The 24,388-nt window shown below is 42.8% G+C and overlaps 2 protein-coding genes across 2 annotated transcripts; both read right to left on the reverse strand.

Annotated features, from left to right (window-relative positions):
- Positions 1–4,842: 4,842 nt before the first annotated feature.
- slc30a1a (solute carrier family 30 member 1a) lies at positions 4,843–15,405 on the reverse strand. The gene is made up of 2 exons (XM_014143981.3): positions 14,448–15,405; positions 4,843–7,494 (listed from the first exon to the last, which is right to left on the reverse strand). Exons 1-2 carry the CDS (start codon positions 15,037–15,039, stop codon positions 6,572–6,574), a joined length of 1,515 nt encoding a protein of 504 aa, XP_013999456.1. The 5' UTR covers positions 15,040–15,405; the 3' UTR covers positions 4,843–6,571.
- Positions 15,406–17,514: 2,109 nt separating this feature from the next.
- Positions 17,515–23,557, reverse strand: nek2 (NIMA-related kinase 2). Its single transcript, XM_014143982.3, has 9 exons — positions 23,171–23,557; positions 22,646–22,863; positions 21,192–21,432; positions 20,291–20,373; positions 20,071–20,197; positions 19,611–19,842; positions 19,260–19,314; positions 18,979–19,055; positions 17,515–18,539 (listed from the first exon to the last, which is right to left on the reverse strand). The coding sequence occupies exons 1-9, from the start codon at positions 23,264–23,266 to the stop codon at positions 18,328–18,330; spliced, it is 1,341 nt and encodes a 446-aa protein (XP_013999457.1). The 5' UTR covers positions 23,267–23,557; the 3' UTR covers positions 17,515–18,327.
- Between the last annotated feature and the right edge of the window lie 831 nt (positions 23,558–24,388).

Genomic DNA, 24,388 nt, shown 5'->3' on the forward strand with positions numbered 1-24,388 from the left:
ATAGAGTGTATAACCCGCCAGCTGTATGTTAATGTCGTCATTCAAACACAACTCGGTGAAACATAAGATATTACAGTTTTTAATGTCCCATTGGTAGGATATATGTGCTTTCAGTTCATCCCATTTATTTTCCAGCAATTGAATGTTAGCTAGCATGACGGAAGGCAAAGGCGGATTAGCCACTTGTTGCCTGATCCTCATAAGGCACCCTGATCTTTTTCCGCAAAATCTCTGTTTCCTTCTCCAGCGAATGACGGGGATCTGGGCCTGGTCGGATGTCTGTAGTATATCCATCCCGTCCGACTCATTAAAGAAAAACTCTTTGTCTAACCTGAGGTGAATAATCATAGTTCTGATATCCAGAAGCTCTTTAGGTCATAGGAGACGGTAGCAGCAACATTATGTACAAAACAAGTTACGAACAACGTGAAAAAACAAACAAAATAACATGGTTGGTTAAGAGCCAATAAGACAGTAGCCATCTCCCCTGGTGCCATCATGACATACTCCAGAGTGATATGTTGCAATTTGTTGTCTATGACATTTTAGATTTACATAGGATAATTTTTCAAAGTAGTTTGGATGTAGTGAACACTACTTTTTCATAGTAACTTTAGTGAAGTAAACTATATTTTTCTTAAGGGTAGCTTTAGTGTAGCTTAAGTTCTTCCAGTGTGAAATAATTGGTAGTTTGGTCAACTATATTTTCAGAGTAGCTTCCCCAACACTGCCAACGGGTGTTGGCTCTACTTTTGATCATGCTAGTTGAAGGGCCAGAACTCAAGTCAACTGAAGGTATAACAGTACACACACAATTATTATAACAACAACATCAACATGTGTATAAGTAGTTGATAACCGTGCATGTCTTTCACATGGGCCAATTGATCTAGAGCCATGAGATGTTAGTTTAAGGTGTTGTGCTAAATGCTTTATCTATTGATTACACAATAAAGCGGGTGAGTATTACACCTGGGTCATGTTGATGCCGTTGGCAGTTGGTTTATCAGTGAGATGTTCATTATTGCAGGTTGAACCCACTCAACTCAACTATGATCAAAGTCTGAGAAAATGCTGAGTGAGGCATGAGGCATACAGTGTACTCAGCCTGGGGTAACATTAACCCATTCCTTCCTTTACTTTTCTCCCCCTCGTTTCTTCTCTCCTTCCTTCTTTCACTCCCTTCCTTCAAAATGGTGTCTGTTCTGTGAAGCAGTAGAAGAGACCTGCCTTGAGTAAAATAAAATGATTTGCATTGAATGAACTGTGTGGGTCTGTCACAAAAAAGTATAGCTTGCACACATATCGTATTTCCAGGTGCATAGAGAACATTACATGTTTTGTGGAGAATCTAAGATCTCCAGGATGTTGGACTTTATTCCATTTTAATGTAACTACCCAAAACATTGTATCTAAAAAAGTGAGACAAAACATCAAACGTGAGTGACAGAAAAAATACATTTCAGCAGAGAGTTTTGCGCTAAGAGTGTCAACTTGGTGTTGTGTCACTGTTGGCCACCATGTGAGCCTTCGTTCCTGGGTGAGCATCATCATCATCATCATCATCTGACATGTAACATTCCAACATTCCCTAATCTCCCAGGGATGGGACAGCTCTGTTCTCAGTAGGACTGTGTCCCAAATGGCACCCTATTCCATATATAGTGCACAACTAGGGGCCCTGGTCAAAAGTAGTGCACTACATAGGGAATAGAGTGCCATTTGGGACAGAACCTACACAGTTGTCATGTGATTCGACTTCGAGGAAGGGGCTGTGGGAAGTGTTGTGGGGGGAGGGGTGGGGCATTATGGTATAATCCATTTTGCCAGTTATTTTCTCTTTCTAATCCTTTGGTGTTGACCCTCCTATTATAGGGCTCCCGAGTGGCGCAGCGGTCTAAGGCACTGTATCTCAGTGCTTGAGGCATCACTACAGACCCCGGTTCGATTCCAGGCTGTATCACAAATGGCTATGATTGGGAGTCCCATAGGGTGGCACACAATTGGCCCAGGGGTGTCTGGGTTAGGCTGTCATTGTAAATAAGAATTTGTTCTTAACTGACTAGTTCAATAAAAATATGAAGTAGTTCCCCACTACGCCTATCTCTCAGTCTATATCCCCCTTGCCTAGATCATTCCCATTACAGACTATTCTTACTAGCTTGGCAATATCACTGACATTCTCTAGGGCACTCTCAATGGTTCATCCTCATTCCCAAGCAAGCATTCCCCTTCAAACTGTCTGAATCATCACTCCAAGTCAGACTGGCTGCAGACAATCATTTCTCCCAAATCCTGATTCACCCCGATGCAGCAGTGTCATACACCGTGGACATTATTATTACAAATGTAGAGAGTAATTCATTACTAATAGTTCGATTTTGGTTACTTAATCTATTTATAGGAAATGATGGGTGTTCTTATTGGTAGGGCCACATTCAGGGTTGTCTGTGTGATCTGATGTGCCTTGAAAAAACTTCTGATTCAGAACCAACTTTCAATGACCTCAACTTGGTAGTTTCGGTACCCTTATTATTTTGTTTTTCTGTGGAGAAAGCAGACGTGAAACTGGCCTGTCAGCAGTGTATTATGTAACCATTTAACCATCTCTTCCCCTTAAAGTCGGAGTGTGCCAAGCCCATTGAACCAAACTGTAGAGGTCATCTGTACTCTGTGGGGGGAGGGTTAGGGGTTAGGGGATAGAGATGGCAGCTAGCTCTCTGGAACAACAGTGGAGAACCAGGGCCTCACAGCTGCACTGACTGACCAGTGGGTTCTGCCTCACAGGGCCTCACTGACTGACCACTGGGTTCTGCCTCACAGCTGCACTGACTGACCAGTGGGTTCTGCCTCACAGGGCCTCACTGACTGACCACTGCACTCTGCCTCACTGACTGACCACTGGTTTATGCCTCACAGAGCCTCACTGACTGACCACTGGTTTATGCCTCACAGGGCCTCACTGACTGACCACTGGTTTATGCCTCACAGGGCCTCACTGACTGACCACTGGTTTATGCCTCACAGGGCCTCACTGACTGACCACTGGTTTATGCCTCACTGACTGACCACTGGTTTATGCCTCACAGAGCCTCACTGACTGACCACTGGTTTATGCCTCACAGGGCCTCACTGACTGACCACTGGTTTATGCCTCACAGGGCCTCACTGACTGACCACTGGTTTATGCCTCACAGAGCCTCACTGACTGACCACTGGTTTATGCCTCACAGGGCCTCACTGACTGACAACTGCACTCTGCCTCACAGGGCCTCACTGCAGCACTGGGTTGCTCCACTCAGCGGTCTATGGGGGAAGGATGGTAGGACTGGTCATTATGTTCGTGGAGGACCAGACCATCTGTCTCACTGGCTTTGTTCACTGGAGTCCAGCCAGGTTGTGTGATGGGTGGGTGGGGTGCGGGTTGTTGGAAAAGGGGGTTTGGGGATGGTTGAGGCGGGGACACAGGGCTGAATTGAATGATCTCTAAAAAAGGCTAGAGCAGGTGGACCAAAGCTCACGGGTTAAAAAGGTCAAGCTGAAGCTAAAATGATTCCTCCTAGCCAGCACATTTGTAAGCACAGGCTACATCATCAATGTACGCAACAAAAGCTAAACGAATCGGTAGTCAACAGGAAACTATATCTATTAAAAATCAGATCAGGGAAACATCCTCAGAAAGGTGTCTAGACAGATTAAACCAGCATTAGGGCTCCTGAGTGGCGCAGCGGTCTAAGGCACTGCATTTCAGTGCTAGAGGTGTCACTACAGACCCTTGTTCAATTCCAGGCTGTATCACAACCGGTCGTGATTGGGAGTCCCATAGGGCGGCACACAATTGGCCCAGCATCGTCTGGGTTTGGCCGGGGTAGGCCGTCCTTGTAAATAAGAATTTGTTCTTAACTGCTTGTCTATTTAAAGGAATATATAAAAATAAAAAATATACTAAAATGTTATGTGAGCTTTTAGATATAGCTGATGGCCAGAGTGAACATACTATTGCAGTACAAAAAAAAAAAATGCATGAAATGAAATGTATGCATTCACTACTGTAAGTCGCTCTGGATAAGAGCGTCTGCTAAATGACTAAAATGTAATGATTGTATCTATAGAACATGCATCCCAATTCAAGTGAATGTTCCAACAATGGCTTCTGTCAAATTGCCACCTGATCGGCTTTATTCTTTCTAGAGACTATTTCAATGCATACAAAACCCCATTCTAAATGGTGTTACAGAAGAAAAAAAACTTGAATAAACCCAGACAATAGAGACCTACCACACGCCTACCCCCACCTCCCTGAACCAATCACTATGGGTAGCAGCCTGGGACACAAATGTAAATAAAGTGAAACAATGGTGAGCGCAGTGCTCAGCCTGGTTTAACCAGGCCAGGTAAATGTGGGCAGAGAGGCAGCAGGACGCTGGAATGCTGTATAGACTACTAGAGCCGTTTGCCTTTGTGGAATGCTCCCCCAGGGCCGCTTACATAAGGCCAGCTGCCTCAGGGCTGTTCACTGGGCTACAAAGCTAGGCCAGGGGCTAATATGGCATACTGCCCTGCCTGGAGATGGACGCTAATGCTCAGTTACTAATGACGTTTATTCCCACTATAGATTCCCTTTCAAACGTACTGTAGATGTATTGTGGAAGACGGCATTTGAAATGGCTAAGAAGCAGTATGGTGACATGTATTTTCTAAGGCCTTCAAGTGGCTTTACTAGTCTTACTTCTAGACCAGTCTGATGGATCAGTATCATTGCAGATATTAACTGAGGGTGTGACTTAAGTGTAGACCTAATGTCCAAAGAAACAGTATGGAAATAGACAAACACAGAACAGCTTAACTGTACCAAACAAGCATGTTTAATTTTCACAATGACACATTGACAGGTACTGTAATATATCAAAAACACATATCTAAAATCCAAAAAACGACAACTCAATTTGCACAGAGAGATCGAGTCTCAAAGACGCCGAATAATAGTAACCAGACATTTTCAAAACAAAGGAACGTGTCAAAATACATTTCCCGATACAATGCTTCTATACTGCATACACATTTACTTTGAGTGGATATCTGAAATGCATCCTTGAATCATCATATAAAATGATATCTTTGTGATGTTGATAATAAATGATACTGGACGAGGAATGATCAGATTTCCTTCTATTAAAAAGGCCACTAAGATTACTGTAAAATCAGCACATGAAGCCTAACAAACCCATTCACTACAAAGAAAGGAAAAGCTTAGGCCCATTAGACATTTCGATAAAGTTATTCTTGCTATCTGAGAAAACAAGGAAGTAGGCAACCTTTTTGCAGCACTGTTAGCTTGTTTTGAAGCTCTGTGATTCAAATAACACTTCAGTTTGGTCATGCAAAGTTGCAGCAGAAGGACTAGAAACTACAAACGTTCAGCATGGATTTTGACTAGGTCCCTTCCTCAACACATTCATGAGGAATATTAGTGTGAATTTCAACAACCCATCTGAATGTCCTCCAGCATAGATTTAAAACAATATTGTTGTTGACATTTTGTAGTACACATTTGATTTCAGTGATAGGCTTGCAAGGCCGATTTGTTGTTTGTCGAAGTTTGCCAATACAAGACAGGCTAACCTACAGTACTTATTTCAACTGTACTCAGTGCCATTTCAAATCAGTTTGAAATAAAGTCGAGGTGTGAGTTCTTTTTTTAACACAGCATCTGCATTCAACTCACAACAGCCATTAAAACAGAGTCAAGGCCAGAAAAAAAGTCATAATTAAAAGTAAAATGCACAATTTCAAAAACAAGTCTACAGCATAGATGGTTTGTCAAATATTCAAGTGGCAGAAAAATTACAAAAAATGTAATCCATCATCCAAACTAAATATTATGAAAGCATTGACAGAGAGAAATAATAGATCATTACTAAACTTAAATACATAAATATTTTTGTTGTAATATAATCACTTTCCATTGGGCGCCCGAGGCTAATAAAATAGAGATGTTCAAAGCCTATCCAAAAGAAATGTAATAATACATAAATGAAAGGTTCAGAGATGGATTTAAAAAACCTGTGGAGTAGACAGGTGTGCGTTGCTTTGCATATGTCGTATTTGCTCTTTGTCCTTGTTGGAGTCTCCCCTTGTCCCTTCTGCCCTGCATTGAGAAGCTTTGGCACAGAGACACCATGGAGGGACAGGACGACACACATCACAACATGGTGCTAAGGAGGGGTAGGCCACACATGCAGCAGGCCAGACAAGGCCGAATCCCAGCCTGGGTGAGAGGTGAAGTCACAAGTATCATCAATGTGCTGCTCTCTGTGACACTCAGAGAGTGGGTCAGGGGGTCAGAGGTGAGGAGGTAAAGGTGGCGAGGGGTAGGTAGTGGAGGGGGGGGGGTAGGCAGTGGGAGGGTTAGGGGCTCAGAACAGAGGGTGTCATCAAACCAGACCGCGGCGGAGGAGCCATTTTTCAACCCGTCTCCAGAAACCGAGAGCGCCGTACAAACGACAACCCGTCGGCAAGTTTAGCCCGCACTTTAAAAAAAAAAAAACCTCCTCTGACTGTTTGGTCTCTCTCACAGAGAAGACTCCACCTCTCGGGCAATAACGACCTCGGGTTCCGGCTGAGGAACCACCTGGACAACTGCGGTGGCTGCCTGCTCCAGGACTGCAGCTCCGGGTCCTGCTGCTCCCTCTGGGGTCTCGTTGATTACATCTATGGCCGAGGCCGCCAGCGCATTCCCCTCACTGCTCAGGATCTTCTCCGTGCCCACCGGACCAGCACCAGCCACGCCCAGCTTGTCAGCAGCGCCACAACACAGCTTAGGAGCGCACTGCGTCCTGCAGGAGAGCTCGCAGAGGGAGGCGCTTGACTCGGAGTTGATGGTAACGAACTCGGGCTGGATGGTGGTGGCGTGGATGCCCTCGTCGTGGAAGAAGTCCTTGATGCGCTTGGCCACGTCCATGTAGGACGTGGGGTCGTGACACTTTATGTGCGCCGTGGCGATGATGCGTGAGCCTGCCAGCTGCCAGATGTGCAGTTCGTGGATGGCCAGCACGCCGTCCAGCAAGAGCAGCCGCTCATTGAGGCGGTGCATGTCGATCTGCTTGGGCACCGTCTGCAGGAGGATCAGTGCAGACTCCTTGAGCAGTGGGTAGGTGGTGTAGAGCAGGATACCCACCATGATGATGCACAGCGTGGGGTCCAGGTACAGCACCCAGCACGGTCCCACCATGGTCCGTTGAAAGCTAGAACTGTTGCCGTCGGTGGAGTGGCTGTCGATGCATGGATTGAAGCAGGTCTCGCCGGGCGGGCACGGCCGCCATACGAAGGTGAAGATGAGGGCGTTGACCACCACGATGACAGAGCCCAGGGCGTCGCCCAGCACGTGTAGGAAGACGCCGCGCATGTTGAGCGAGGCCTCGTCGTGGCTGTATTCCAGCTCCTCGTAGGGTGCGCTGCCATTCATCTGCATCTCACTGTCGTTACAAACAATCTCTGAAGGAAGAAGAGAGACGAGGGGTTAAAGAAGTACAAGGGAGGCAAAAGCACAGCCCTGTAACAAATTCATCCTTCCTTCCTTCCTTGAGATAAGCATCGACCTATAAGTGATTAGATAGGTGAAAGCAGAGTGACCACTATCCCCAATGAAGGCAATTCAGATAGGTAGGAAGGATGCATTTTCAAAGCATTTTAACAGAGCCCACATATTTGAGAGGACGGAAGGAGGAGTGTCAGAGAAAATGGTGGTGGTGGGGGAACTCTTCCAAGGGATGGAGAAAATAAAATGTAGATTTTTTTTCCAAAGACCAGGAATGACTAATACATACATCGTGAATGACTCACGCGTCCAGCTGCAATTTATCAGCTGACTGGTCCAACTACTGACCCAAACAAAGCATAATGATTAATGACTGCATCAGGGTTTTTTGGAGGACATGGTTGACGTACTGTAAGTTATGGCTGCCCCAGGCGATAAACACCTTCATAGGAAGCTAAGTCGTGTTAGACATAAAACCCATGTACTTTGATGGCGAATGGCACCAGAACCAGTGCTAGGCTAATAGCCTCCAGCTTGGCACACAGCGAGTAGGGGAAATTCATCGGGGTAAGGGTCTGGTTGTCGGTCACTGCCTTCGATGATGTATGGCCGGGCTCAACGTATAGAAACTGGCAGAGCCTGAGTAGGGGGGAAATGACAGTCTCCTGGTTCTACCATTTTCTGTACCAACAGGAAGCAAGGCAAAGGGCAGCTCTCAGTTCCCAACCCTGAGTATCAGCAAGAAGATGGTCAAACAATGTTTTACCTGAAACTGGAGGATCACCAAGTCTAAATCATGATATCCTGTTAATATGATAAAACAATAGGGGACATGAATCCCTGAAGGCCTGCGACAGTGATTTAACACAATTATAAACAGAAAGAAAATGGCTTATAAAACACGGGTTTTGTGAAAGAAGCCAACTTCCTGTTATGGGTGTAGCAGCACCAGTAGTGACAATAGAGATCAAGTGTCTTCATAAAAAAAAGGTCCCGATTTGAATATGTAACAGTTCAAATATTCATTAATTTACCCAATGCAATTGGAGTGACCAAATCAGGATGGCGGGACTCCCACCAGTTTGGTTTTGTAACAAGTCATGACTTGTCCTCCACCATGTAAAACACATGTCAAACTCATTCCACGGAGGGCCGAGTGTCTGCAGGTTTTCGCTCCTCCCTTGTTCTTGATTGATGAATTAAGGCCACTAATTAGTGAGGAACTCCTTATACTTGGTTGTCTAGGTCTTAATTGAAAGGAAAAACCAAAAAGCTGCAGACCCTCGGCCCTCCGTGGAATGAGTTTGACACCCCTGATGTAAGACATCTGCAGGCTGAGTGGGGGCTAGATTCTTCAGATAACAAAGATCAACTCAAAACAAACTTATGTTACAGTGAGGATGAAGGGGGCCCAGGTTTAGGAACCATTAGGTCTTTCACTGACAAGCTCAGAGGCAGAACCTCAGAGGTTATATTTATCCAGTTATTGCCTGATAACATGAAATAAACTGTTTCCTAAAGTGATGAAAATAATGAATGAGTTACAAAGTCTGTCTTGCACTCTCATTACCTCTGCTAAAGGTACTTCAAAATGGGGGTGCAGAATGGACACAGTCATGGACCACATTGTTCTGTATCAAGTCACTGCTGATACCGGTCACTGAACTTTATGAATATCATAGCCCTGTCCCGGTTTCTGTTCAAAACTGAAAGCGACTGGCTGGATTTCATCACGACGCTGCCCACACATGCGTCTTTGACTGGTCTGGTAAAAAAGGCTCCTACAGCTTACAGGGCAACAGATGATACTGATGATGTCCAAGCCAGGAGAGACACACCAGCCCAGTTACACCTTTGAGATTGTAGTGGATATTGATCCATCTACAATACTACAGAAGAAACCCAGCCAAGACCATGTGAGACTGGCATCTTGATCAACAGGGCAGTTGTGTTGAATGTCTCTCTTCAAAGGCAGAAATATCAAAAGGGTTTTAAGGTAATTTCCATGTAATGAGGACCAACATGTGAAGTCCATATAAGCTAAGAGTCTATTTTTGAGAAATTACGACACATATACAGTGAGGGAACAAAGTATTTGATCCCCTGCTGATTTTGTACGTTTACTTATTTCCATCATTAAAATGCAAATCAATTTATAACATTTTTGACATGCGTTTTTCTGGATTTTTTTGTTGTTATTCTGTCTCACTGTTCAAATAAACCTACCATTAAAAGTATAGACTGATCATTTCTTTGTCAGTGGGCAAACGTACAAAAATCAGCAGGGGATCAAATACTTTTCCCTCACTGTATATACAGTACCAGTTAAAAGTTTGGACACACCTACTCATTCAAGGGTTTTTCTTTATTTTTAGTATTTTTTACATTGTAGTATAATAGTGGAAACATCAAAACTATGAAATAACACATATGGAATCATGTAGTAAGAAAAAAAAAAGGGGGTTAAACAAATCAAAGTAGCCACCATTTGCCTTGATGACAGCGTTGCACACTCTTGGCATTCTCTCAACCAGCTTCATGAGGTAGTCACCTGGAATGCATTTCAATTAACAGGTGTGCCTTGGAAAGAAATTCCACAAATTAACTTAACTTCTTAATGTGTTTGAGCCAATCAGTTGTGTTGTGACAAGGTAGGGGTGGTATACAGAAGATAGCCCTATTTGGTAAAAGACCAAGTCCATATTATGGCAAGAACAGCTCAAATAAGCAAAGAGAAATGACAGTCCATCATTACTTTAAGACAAGAAGGTCAGTCCGGAACATTTCAAGAACTTTTAAAGTTTCACCAAGTGCAGTTGCAAAAATTAAGCGCTATGATGAAACAGGCTCTCATGAGGACCGCCAAAGGAAAGATAGACCCAGGGTTACCTCTGCTGCAGAGGATAAGTACATTATAGTTATTAACTGCACCTAAGATTGCAGCCCAAATATATGCTTCACAGAGTTCAAGTAACAGACATCTCAACATCAACTGTTCAGAGGAGACTGCGTGAATCAGGCCTTCATGGTCAAATTGCTGCAAAGTAACCACTACTAAAGGACACCAATAAGAAGAAGAGACTTGCTTGGGCCAAGAAACACGAGCAATGAACATTAGACTGGTGGAAATCTGTCCTTTGGTCTGATGAGTCCAAATTTGAGATTCTTGGTTTCAACCTCTGTGTCTTTGTGAGAGGCAGAGTAGGTGAACAGATGAACTCCACATGTGTGGCTCCCACCGTGAAGCATGGAGGAGGTGTGATGGTGACACTGTGATTTATTTAGAATTCAAGGCACACTCAACCAGCATGGCTACCACAGCATTCTGCAGTGATACGCCATCCCATCTGTTTTGTGCTTAGTGGGACTATCATTTTTCTTTCAACAGGACAATGACCCAAAACACACCTCCAGGCTGTGTAAGGGCAATTTGACCAAGAAGGACAGTGATGGAGTACTGCATCAGATGACCTGGCCTCCACAATCACCCGACCTCAACCCAATTGAGATGGTTTGGGATGAGTTGGACAGCAGAGTGAAGGAAAAGCAGCCAACAAGTGCTCAGCATATGTGGGAACTCCTTCAAGACTGTTGGAAAAGCATTCCTCATGATGCTAGTTGAGAGAATGCCAAGAGTGTGCAAAGCTGTCATCAAGGCAAAGCATGGCTACTTTGAAAAACCTAAAATCTGTTTTGAGTTGTTCAACACTTTCTTGGTTACTACATGATTCCATGTGTTATTGCATAGTTTGTCTTCACTATTATTCTACAATGTAGAAAATAGTAAAAATAAAGAAAAACCCTTGAATAAGTAGGTGTCCAAACTTTTGACTGGTACTGCATATACACACAAAAAAAATTTGATCATCATTTTCCATCCTAAAAAGTATGAATAGGCTTTGATAAAAATGGTATTAGAAACACAAAAAAAAATGAAGAAAACAACCCTGCCAACTAATAAACACATATTTAGTTTAGGATAATTTTCAGCCTTTTGTGAGTTTAAGAAACCTGACCACGTGCCTTGAAATTCCATCGCCAAAAACCCACATATCTTCAAGATATTTTCTAATTTCTCTCACTCATGGAGGGAGGATAATGACATATCACAGAAGTAACAAGGTAGACCTATCAATTAGTTAAATAACATTTTGTTTATGAATTATGAAGTGATTAAAACGCAATTGTTACCAAATCGGTAAAAGATTTGCTGAAATTGTATTGGCTACAATGGGAAATCATAGTACCGGTAGTCACAAACCACAGTTGGGTCGACTGTACGGTCCTCCCTTCCTCTGGCATACTGTTAATGTTCAGTACTACGGTCCTCCCTTCCTCTGGCATACTGTTAATGTTCAGTACTACGGTCCTCCCTTCCTCTGGCATACTGTTAATGTTCAGTACTACTGTCCTCCCTTCCTCTGGCATACGTGTTAATGTTCAGTACTACGGTCCTCCCTTCCTCTGGCATACTGTTAATGTTCAGTACTACTGTCCTCCCTTCCTCTGGCATACTGTTAATGTTCAGTACTACTGTCCTCCCTTCCTCTGGCATACTGTTAATGTTCAGTACTACTGTCCTCCCTTCCTCTGGCATACTGTTAATGTTCAGTACTACTGTCCTCCCTTCCTCTGGCATACTGTTAATGTTCAGTACTACTGTCCTCCCTTCCTCTGGCATACTGTTAATGTTCAGTACTACTGTCCTCCCTTCCTCTGGCATACTGTTAATGTTCAGTACTACTGTCCTCCCTTCCTCTGGCATACTGTTAATGTTCAGTACTACGGTCCTCCCTTCCTCTGGCATACTGTTAATGTTCAGTACTACTGTCCTCCCTTCCTCTGGCATACTGTTAATGTTCAGTACTACTGTCCTCCCTTCCTCTGGCATACTGTTAATGTTCAGTACTACGGTCCTCCCTTCCTCTGGCATACTGTTAATGTTCAGTACTACGGTCCTCCCTTCCTCTGGCATACTGTTAATGTTCAGTACTACTGTCCTCCCTTCCTCTGGCATACTGTTAATGTTCAGTACTACTGTCCTCCCTTCCTCTGGCATACTGTTAATGTTCAGTACTACGGTCCTCCCTTCCTCTGGCATACTGTTAATGTTCAGTACTACTGTCCTCCCTTCCTCTGGCATACTGTCAGGTTTATGTTCAGATGATATTTGGTCAGTCCACCCTGGCCTTAATTTCAACGCCCATAGACGTCTGGACTGGCCTTCATTTGGCCCAAACATGGACATCCATGATTGGTACAGTACAGCACTGTTGAGTACATTCAATACATCAAAGTGTATAGTGCAGTAAAGAAAAGTAGAGTAAAGTTCAGTACAGTACACAATAGAGTACACTAGAGTTGAGTACACTATATTTTACTATACTATAGTCTACTATTCTGTGCTTTAATGTCAACTCTTGTGAAACATAGACGTCTATGGTAGGTTCAGATTTGGTCTGGTCCAACCAAAATTGATCTTGTTTGATGACGGCGCTCAATAAAATAATAGCCAGTGTGTAGAATAATACCTAAATATAAAAAAGGAGGATATTGCATGTTTATACATTTGTGTACCTATTTAAGATACATCACCATGATGACAATGACATTCATATCAACAATTATGCATTTCTGTGTAGTACAGATCAGGGACCAATGATAAAATTGTGTTACCGGATGTGAATCCACTTAAATATCCAAAATATATATTTTTTTTTACCTAAGGTGTCATGTCATAGCTGACATCTCATTCTTTCTGTAAATAACGTTGAATCTTAATTTGGAGCCAATATGCAATATCATTACATTTTAACATTTTGATGACAGAATATCCCAGAGACAGCCATGTATGCATTCATTTTTAAATCAAACAATACATTTGACAATGTCTTTTACCACTCTACCACATAAGATACATTTTATTTGAATGGTAAAGCTCTTGATAAACTGGGTAAATTAAGATGGCATAGGCCTATTTACAATACAGGTGAATGCATATTGAAACTTCCATTTGGGACTTATATTAGCCTACTGATCAACAACATTTGCATAGAAGCATCACTCCAGTATGTCACACCTGCATGGTAGAACATCATATAGGCACTGCCTTTAATTTGAGGATATAAAAGGACATATATTCAATGCAAATCGGTCCACGTAACGGCATGATTTGTGATCAGGGATGATTATGAAACTATTATTTTTTGTCCATTTCTATGATCTGGATTTTATTTTAGACGTATCTCTAAACAACTCCACATGAGCCCTATTATTGATAAATTAACTAAACTAATAATTGCAACAGGAGTTCGATTTAGGACACTGTCAACTCATCCATTTCTCTCAATACTTCACCTATCTGTTGGAGAATGAGCTAGCATGCTGCTGACTTTCCCTGCTGGACATTCATAGGCATTGTGTAGTGCTCCTGGCTCAGGCTGTGAGTGGCAGCTGGCATAGCAGCATTTTTGCAATGATCGAGAAGTGCGAACAGACTACAAAAGGTTCATATCGACCAGATATCGGCTCGGTCGATTATCCGTGGTTCTCAAAAAAAATCGATGGTTTTTGTTTTGCATATATTTAAGTGAGTCTCAGGGCAATCCCATTCAGGGCAATTCCGTTACCATGGAATTGCCCTTAACAAGAACACCACAGAGATGGCTTAGTTTGGACTAAAGATCGCTCCATCTTGAGTAGGCCTATGGCCTACGTTATTTAGTCCCAGAAGTTTCAGTTATTTTAATAAATTCCCTGTCTGTGAGTCTGTGCTCCGTCGGCCCCCATTCCCCAATAAAATATATTATTTTAAATCGATGAAACCACATAGCTAGCCAAGTACAGTAGTTACAGTATGTTGACAGTATAGCTAACTACTGTAATAGACAAATGATTGACATTAACTTACCATGTCTACGTCTCTCGGTGTTCACGCCATTGGGGGGGCTATTGTGGCTTCCTACCAGGTTGTTAGTCTCCTCTCCTGATGATCCATTCGGTCTTTCTGACTTGCATAGTTTACCCCTCTTGTTTTTCTTATTTCCATGAGAATGGCCTCCTCCTCCGTGGGAGTGCCCGTGTCCACCACCTGCGTGTCCGTGGAACAAGCACAGCCCGAGAAGGTTGACCAGGAGCCCGGCGGCCCCCACACCGATAACTACATGGGGTTTCTCGATTTCATGTGGGTTGGTGAATCGCTCGACGGCCTCCAATATTATGGTGAAACAGAGAGCTGTGAGGAACACTGCGTTGACCAGAGCCCCCATCACCTCAGCCCGGATCCATCCGAAGGTGTTTTTATTTGTCGATTGTGTTTTCTGAGCGAAGCGCACGGCCACCAAAGCCACAAGCAGCGCTATGACATCCGATAGCATATGAAAGGAGTCCGAAAGCATTGCTAAAGATGCAGTGATCCGACTGACGACAACCTCCACGATAAAAAAGCCAAAAGTCAATGAAAGCATGCATACTAGCCGCACACGATTAGGTTCACAAGCCATTTCTCTCCGCTGATCACTTGTTTAATTTAGATAACGTTAACTGAGTTAGCTAGCTAGCTTACGATATGCACGTACGACGTTACGGTATACTAGCTGTAACGTTAGCTACAACATGCGAGCCAATCGATAGGCATATGATGAGATTCCACCACGTCTTGTCAATATTTATACGGTCGCTAACAATTCGTCATTATCGTACGATTACAACCGACTCCAATTCAAGATACAGCTAAGACCGATGTTGGTTCCTCAAAAGCAGTCAAATTGGGAACATTCAAAGACAAGGGCATATTCCAGAAACGTTGACCGTAGACTCCGATTTGCAGACGGCTGAAACTTTGCACCCGAGCCGGTAAAGTTTCCACACGGAATAAGGCGAATGAGAGGCACGCCCTGGTTTTTTGCTATTGGTCGTTAGGGATAAAGTAGCATTTGGTTGGTCAATTTACACAACCATTTGACGTAGACAAAGCCCAGCGTTGCTATGTAGCCACGTTGAGTAATGCAAACATTTAGACTTTGCGGACTCCTCCAACATTCTGACTCATCAGTTTTTAGGATGGTGTGTAGCGTCGGCACACGGCCCCTTGTCTTATTTCTGTGTGGTTAACAAAATGTTATCCATCCGAAATACATTAGGTTAGACAACGTTTCAAGCACCCAACTGAAAAGAATGCTAGCCCTACTAGACTATAGATCTAAATAAACATTTCGCAATCTGTTCAAACATTTTTGAGAGGTTAAATGTCCTGGCAATACTTCAATAGAATAAACAACGTTCAATGTATCTAGGGCTGGGCCTTCACACATTCACTTTGGTGGAAGCGCTTTACATGCAGATTTCTCCAAAACCACTATCGAAACATCTTTCAACCTTTCCAACATGAAGAGAAAATATAAGGATAAACGACGACATCATGTGGGAGATACTGATAACTACAACCCTTTAGATACACAGTAGTCTACGTACATCACCGGGCTGTACATTTGGTTTCCCTTTCCATTGTTTGAAGTGAAACAAGTCAGTCAATCACCAGATAAACTCTTTACGAGGTGTGCATGGAGATCAATGGATGCAACAGAAACCTTCCATGTAGAAAAATAGATATTGTAGATATACATTCTGCAACAGTAATCACTCTGATTACATCTGCATTAAATGTTTACAAGAGGCCATTGTTATGTTCCCACATAATTTATATATAATTTATATGCAAACTAATTATGTAAAAAATGTAAATTAAGTTTCGAAACATACATACCAAGAGTTGAACTTCATCATGCAACCAAAATAATGTACATGATGCCAATTTGAGATGAAAAAACAGGAGACAATTCAAGGGCAAAGGAACAATAAAGCAGGGACAAAGGTCAATTAGTTGACAGTTCCACAGAAAATAATCTTCCCTGTGGCTCAGTTGGTAGAGCATGGTGTGTGCAACACCAGGATTGTGGGTTCGATTCCCACGGGGGGCCAGTACAATTAAAAAATATATATATATATATGCATGAAATGTATGCATTCACTACTGTAAGTCGCTCTGGATAAGAGCGTCTGCTAAATGACTAAAATGTAAAAAATGTAATAATGCCACGTTCCCAACTTGTCGGAAACTTAATTTTAAATCGGCGATTCTGAATTTCCGACATTATGTGAACGCAGCATGGAACTTTGCACCCGAGCTGCTTTAGTTTCCACTTTCTACACATAACTAGAGAAAAGCCCTGGTATTTTGCTATTGGTTGTTAGAGATTAAGTACAATTTGGTTGGTCAATTTTTACAACCGTTTCCCGTGGGCGGAGCCCAGCGTTGCTATGTAGCCACGTTGCGTAATGCAAACGTTTCAACGTCATCGTTTGGAATGCGCTGCGAACTCATCCAAAATTCTGACTCATATTTTTAGGATAGTGTGTAGCATCTCCACACGGCCCCCTTGTCTTATTTCTGTGTGGTAACAAGATAGTATAAATCCAAAATACATTAGGTTAGACTACATGTCAAGCACTATTACAAACTGAAAAGACTTGGCCTACTAGACTATCGTTATAAATAAAAATCGTGTATTTTTTCACCCTCTGTTCACACATCTTTGAGAGGTAAAATGTCCTGGCAATACTTAAATTGAACAACTTTGAACGCATCTAGGGCGAGGCCCTCACATTCACAGGATTCACTTTGTTGGAGGTGCTTTGAAGAGAAAAGATAAGGACAAATTACATCATGTGGGAGATACTAATAACTACAAACCTTTAAATGTACAGTACATCACCAGGCTGCAAATGTTACCCTTTACATTGTTTCCAATTTGTAAGTCGCTCTGGATAAGAGCGTCTGCTAAATGACTTAAATGTAATGTAAATGTTTCAAGTGAAGCTAGTCAATCACCAGATAAACTCTACTTGGTGTGAATGGAGATCAACACATGCAACAGACACCTTTCATTTAGAAGAGATAATGTAGGTCTACATTCTGCAACAGTAATCACTGATTACATCTGCCTTTAATGTTCACAAGAGGATACTCACTACTTATGTTCCCACATCATTTTCATGGCCAAACTTCTACGCAAACTGCTTATGTTTAGAAAACAAAACATGCAAATTAAGCTTAGACACATTTACCAGGAACTGAACTTCATCATGCATCCAAAATAAAGTACATGATGCCACTTTGAAATGAATAAGAGACAATAAAGCATTAAGGACTAAGGACAATCTCTTGACAGTTATACAGAAAGTGGACCTGACCGAAACAGACATTTGTTGAAGGTCAACAGTGCCTGTTTTTTGCCAACCCATCCCAATATCATATTTGCAAAACATTGACATATTTCCAGAGCAGAAGTGTATGCGGGAGTGTACACCTATTTATACATCTTCAGATAATGTACTAACATTTCCCTTTAAATATATTAATGCCACCATACAGTATGTACATAGTGGTTATAAATCACATATTCACAAATCAGAACTTGAGTGCAATTCTGTGCATCAACAACACATTTTAAATGTCAAGGTTGAAAAAACACAAACACCACTAAAAACAGATATCTGGCATCCAATATTTGGCAATTTCACCATAGTACAAACCAATCACCATGATACAAATAAATTAAAGCTACATCATTTCCCTATGGACCACTAGGTTTCAATAGCTCTGAAACTAATGTTAGTCAGGAAAACTAAAGCAGAGACCTGCTACTTCTGGGACACACCTCAGACAACCATACATTCATCCAGCCACATGACACTGATAGTCAGGCCCTAGGAAGGAGACTCTGTGTGGGCTAGCGGATGCCTAGGATCTGCCAGCTCTTGAGCTGGTAGAGCCTCTCCACCTCCCCCAGGGCCTGGGCCCGCATGTTGGCTGCCTGCAGCCTCTTCTTCAGCCCCAGCTCCTGGCTCTTTACACTCTGCTTCCGATCTGGCCTCTGGTTCTCTTTGCTTTCTCCGGCAAAATGGACCTTCTTTCCAGGTGAGACGTTCTCCTCTCCCTCATCTAAGGGGCCAAGACGGCAAAGAGTTATAAAGTTTTATTGAACTCTACAAAAAACAGCTCAGATAAAGACCCTCCTCTGTAGGATGCCTCTGGGATTTTTCAGACTACCCGGAAACGTTACATTTCTTAACTTAACTCTAAATCAAATCTGCTTCCCCCTTTTATTTCATTTAAAAACATGGTTACACCATGGCTACCGTATAATACATTGAACTTCAAGTACGAAGCAAAACAAGTATCCCTCATTTACCTCCTGGTTCCCACCCCATGTTTGTTGCAGGTTTTATTGCAGTAAAGAATTATATATACATTCACAAGGTTAAAATTGATATATACACTAAAATGCTAAAAATTCCCCAATTACAGAAGTGAACACAATGCAATGCTCAGTTCTTCTCAATGTTCAGGGGGTCCAGAGGCCTTCGCTTGACTCCCATACCCATTTCATTGGAATAGAGCAGTGCCAGGGCCTTCTGCTGTTTCACCAAGTTGTAGCTCTTCAACAAACTCTCCGCTCTAAAACCAAAAGCAAACATTCAAATGGATTATACCCGATTGCAGTTTTATAGCAAGCAATGAGATTATAACACCAAAGCAGGAAGCAAAAGTAGCATTAGCACAGCTTGGATGAGGATTAAAGCCTTAGGATTTAGTCTGACAATAAATAGCAGTTTGCTGCATTTCAAGTAAATTAAGTGATCCAAGAGAGCTCCGTTTTACCTGGCAAGCTTCTCATTTGATAGTCTCTCGCGAACACAAAGCTCCTGCTCCCGCTCTGTAGGAGATTTAAATTAAACATACCTCAGGTTATAAACAATTCAGTCTGTGTACTCAGTAGCATAGCCAGTGACACATTGACCTCCTTTACAACCTATCATTTCAACAAGACTGACCCCAAAAACATGCACGTTCCAACACCACAGGGTCTCATCTGTGACGAGGACATTATAGGGACCAGGGTTGAATACATTTTCAATTCAGGACATTAATTGAAATGGACATTCACTTCCAGAATTGGCTGAGCTAAAAACAGAATTGAGCCCGACCCTGATAAGGGTAAATGACACTCACGCTCCAGCCTCTCCTCTCGCTCCTTCAGGGCCTTCTCCCTGTGCCGCAGCACCTGCTCCTTCAGCCTCAGCGCCGCAATAGTAGGGGTGGTTGAAGACTCGGCAGGCTTTGGTTTCTCTGGATCAGCAGACCTCCTCCGGTGTCTTGCCTGCGCCCTGCTCTGCTCATCGGCGACCAGGTCCGCCAACAGGCTGCTCTGGAGAATGGACTCAACTGAGGGCCTCAGGTAGTCCTGGCAACAAGGCACAACAGTCAAATCGACAAAGCAAACTGTCAGTTTGAGTACAAGAGAGTGAGAGATTCAAATCTCTTGACGTTGAAATTGTATATCGAGCAAAATTACATGCTTGGTGATTCAGACAAACAATCATCTTAACAGAAGTGCAGCAGTGAGGAGTTGCTCACAAGATGCCCTGAACTTTATATGGAGATTATCAGTGCTGTGAAACATATTTCAAACCTTTAAATGGAGCATTCTGGAGAGGAGTGTATTCAGCTCCTCTGAATACCGGTAGGGGATTCTCCTAAACTTTCCCTCTCGGATCTTCTCTGCCAGCTCTTTTTGGTTATAAGCTGTGAAAGGAGGCCTACATGGAAGAAATGCATGCATCAGACTTTAGTCTAATGCATTGACTGGGGGATATTGAGTTAGAATATAGATGACAGGCAAGGTAACTCACGATAAGGCACAGAGTTCGTACAACAAGCACCCCAAGGACCAGATATCTGATTTCTCATTGTAGGACATGCGATTTATTTGTTCCTGTAAAATATGAAAGTGTCCACACATTGACAAACTGATTAGACAAGCTGAGTATTTCTCTAAAATCATAATGAAAAAGAGATCTACTTTTAAAACCATAATGATAGTTTGAGTCGGTATTGACAATTTCCCCATCGTGGGGGAAAACACGGGGGAGTACTTAGACCGCCAGCAAAAAAAAAGCCTCTATTTACACTTTGCTTAGGAGTGCATTTCACACTACTTTTGGATTCTAAGGCTCGTATGAATGTCCTGCTTAATATAATGTTTGTCATTGTAGCCAATCAACTGCATTATACTTAAAACACTTCAAATAATTTAATATTTCCCTTTGGCTAACTTTGCCACAACCTGTAGCTCAGTGGTTCCCACCCTTTCTCGGTTACTATACCATCAAATATATTTTGCTCTGCCTGGAGCAACCCTGAAGTACCCCCTCACGTGAATTTTATCAGTAGGCCTTTGACCTCAAGAATCTTCTCATCAACCCCTTGTGGATAGGCCAAGTACCCCCAGGCGTCCTATTAACCCGGGTTGGGAAGCACTGTTCTAGTGAACTACTGCATCACAAATAGGTATTCTAAGAACAATCAAATGTAATCTCACCGACTGTTCAAGCAATAATAAAAACATTGTAAGAGTTTGAGAACCCCTTTCCTAAAGACCGCAGTAAATCTAGGCTGTTGAAAGGGCGCAGATGGTGAACAGCAGTCAGCCCCCACGGTGGCCATTGTTCACAGGGCTACTTGTTCATGACATGAATAGCGACTTGGAGTATAGGATTCACAATTATATGATTGCCTTTGCTACGGACTCACAGGAGACATGTAGTATGGAGTCCCGACGAAAGTCTTAGCGAAACTGGTGTCATGGTTCAGGATACGTGCGAGACCAAAGTCGCCAAGCTTGACATTCTGCTTGACATCCAGGAAGATATTGGCGGGCTTGAGATCTCTGTGCAGCACTGTGGCCCCACCATTGCTCCGGCGATGGCAGTCCTTCAGGGCAAGAGTGAGCTGAGCCATGACTCGCATGATGAATTCCTCCTCCAAGTAACGCCTGGACACCAGGAACACAACATACAAGTTTTATTAGTCACATGTAAGAGATACACATGATGGACGATGTTTAACAAAATGCTTTCTTGCAGGTTCCTTCTCAACAATGCAACAATAAATGATAAAATGCTGAACATAAAGTGGCTCAATAGAATAAACATTTTAGCACACAATACCCCATAATGACAACACAAACAGGTTCAGACATTTTTGCAAATGTATAAATAATAAAACACCACATTTACATAAGTATTCCGACCCTTTACTCAGTCTTTGTTGAAGTACCTTTGGCAGCGATTACAGCCTCGAGTCTTCTTGGGTATGATGCTACAAGCTTGGCACTCCTATATTTGGGGAGTTTCTCCCATTCTTCTCTGCAGATCCTTTCAAGCGCTGTCAGGTTGGATGGAGAGCGTTGCTGCATTGCTCTTTGTTGGGGTTCAAGTCAGGTTCAAGTCCAGGCCACTCAACGACATTCAGGAGACTTTTCCCGAAGCCACTCTTGCATTGTCTTGGCTGTGTGCTTATGGTCGTTGTTCTGTCGGAAGGTGAACCTTTGACCCAGTTTGAGGCCCTGAGCGCTCTGGAGCAGGTTATCAAAGATCTCTGTACTTTACTCCATTCATCTTTCCCTCTATCCTGACTAGTCTCCCAGTCCCTGCCTCTGAAAAACATCCCCACAGCATGATGCTGCCACCACCATGCTTCACCGTAGGGATGGTGCCAGGTTTTCTCCAGACATGACACTTGGCATCCAGGCCAAAGGGTTTAATCTTGGTTTCATCAGACCAGAGAATCTTGTTTCTCATGGTCTGAGAGTCCATTGGGTGCCTTTTGGCAAACTCCAAGCCGGCTGTCGTGCCTTTTACTGAAGAGTGGCTTCTGTCTGGCCACTCAACCACAACCATCCTACAGGGTGGCAGGTAGCCTAGTGGTTAGAGCGTTCGGCCAGTAACTGAAAGGTTGTTATATCGAATTCCGAGCTGACAAGGTAAGAATCTGTCGTTCTGCCCCTGAACAAGGCAGTTAACCCACTGTTCCTAGACCGTCATTGTAAATAAGAATTTGTTCTTAACTGACTTGCCTAGTTAAATAAAACCCATAAAGGGTGTTGCACTGTCGCAGTTCACCACCTGGTGTCAGAGTGGGATGGCCATCAGAGAGGTGTATACATGACGGACAAGGGAACCAAGGTCAGCACAAAAAACACACACCTTTCTTTGATGCATCTGGTGATGAGGCTGGAGAGGTCACCGCCTTCACAGTGCTCCATAACGATGTACAGTGTGGTGTTGGTCCGGTCAATGATGCGGTCATAATATCTCACAATGTTTGGATGCTTCAGTTCACGCAGGAGATTGACCTCGGACACCAGCATCTGCTTCTCGCTCTCAGCCATTGTGCCGTAGTCCAACTCCTTCCAAACTAGAATCTATGACGAAACCCAGACAACAGAACTAAACAGGCATTGATTGGCCATAGCTTGTTGATGTTGGGAAACATTTTAAAGATAAATATACATAGTTAGTGTAGGGTATTTTTCTAAAATAAATAAAAACATGCCTGTCCACTTAGGGAACACCTTTAGTCTCGTCTCAAGAGCACATCCCCCGGGGCAAACGTTACGCACTGGCTCTGGTTACCTTGCCAGGTGTAATGAGAGCATGCAACGCAAACATAGCTAGCTAACGTTGGTCGAACAACGCCTTACTAAACCGCGGAAACAGCGAAACACTTACCTTCGCATCAGATTTCCTCCGTATTTTCTGACATTTTCCGTAAGACCCTGATCCTATGGTATACAACACCTCATAATCTTCAACACGAGATGGCATTTTGTCGTAGCGAACGTTAACGTTACTACTATATAACTAGCTAGCTAAATGCAGGTTGCAATGCAAGGTAGCTAACGCAGTTATCTATTGAAGAAGAGCAATAACGACTATTCTGGACGTTTTCTTTCTTCGAAATATCGTTAGCAAACGTAAATGCTGACTATATCTCTCCGATAACGTATTGATAAAATAGCTACTCGTCAAAACAACGTGTTTTACGTTGATAACACAAGCGACGAAAATGAAGCAGGGATTCCTTGCGCTGGTTTGAAATTGGTGCCTGAATTATTCAATGTGATTGGTCCGTCTACTACATATAGAATATTCTGATTGGCTGTAATGAAGAAACAAGCGGCTGGTTGCTAAGCATCTGAAACCCGCGAGATTTGGCGCGGTGGTTTAAAGGGGAATAATTGTTTTGCCGACCGGAACCGTTCTGATGATACCTCAATGACGGAAACGTTCTGTCAAAGACAGTACGATTGCGTGGGAAATAGATTTGCATACCGCATTTGTCCAAATTAAAATGTAGTAATGTAATAAGTACACAGAACCCCACGTATACATCTAAAATATAGAATCTTCACTTACTGATTACCACAGAGTTTAAATAATCTAAACCATCTATGACACTACATTTACATTTTTGTCATTTAGGAGACGCGCTTAACCAGAGCGATTTACAGGAGCAATTACTGGGTAAGTGCCTTGCTCAAGGGCACATCGGCAGATTTTTCGCTTAGTCGGCTTGCGGATTCGAATCAGCTAACTTTCAGTTACTGGCCCAACGCACTTAAACGCTAGGCTACCTGCCACTACTCCGTGTGTATCTCACCACAAGGTGGCAGAAAAAGCTAACTCTACTTTTATCCTGCCCCGTGAAACTGAAAACTGAAGGTGGCCACTGTCCATGCAAGTCAGAATAGAATAGCTTCGAGTGATTGTCTAGTACTTCCACACATCTATCTGATAACTAATCAAAGTACTTGAGGTCCATCTATGAAAGTTAGAATATAATAAAACTAAATAGAATAAAAGAGAATAGAATATCCAGTGTAAATAAAACATTTTTTTTGTGAATTCTACAATTCCTCTCAGATTCTAGTGTCTATCAAGATACAG

Source organism: Salmo salar, chromosome 15, assembly GCF_965601325.2.
Source record: "Salmo salar chromosome 15, fSalSal1, whole genome shotgun sequence".
Lineage (NCBI taxonomy): Eukaryota > Metazoa > Chordata > Actinopteri > Salmoniformes > Salmonidae > Salmo > Salmo salar.

Bases quoted from the DNA above. Each gene is read 5' to 3' on its own strand.
- slc30a1a (XM_014143981.3), bottom strand. From the start codon at position 15,039: ATGGCTTGTGAACCTAATCGTGTGCGGCTAGTATGCATGCTTTCATTG. The intron at 7,495-14,447 runs GTAAGTTAATGT...TTCTTCCTTCAG, and splicing joins CACCGAGAGACGTAGACATG to AGATTGTTTGTAACGACAGT.
- nek2 (XM_014143982.3), bottom strand. From the start codon at position 23,266: ATGCCATCTCGTGTTGAAGATTATGAGGTGTTGTATACCATAGGATCA. The intron at 19,843-20,070 runs GTTTGAAATATG...CCTTGTTGCCAG, and splicing joins CCAGAATGCTCCATTTAAAG to GACTACCTGAGGCCCTCAGT. The intron at 19,315-19,610 runs GTGAGTGTCATT...AATCTCCTACAG, and splicing joins GCGAGAGGAGAGGCTGGAGC to AGCGGGAGCAGGAGCTTTGT.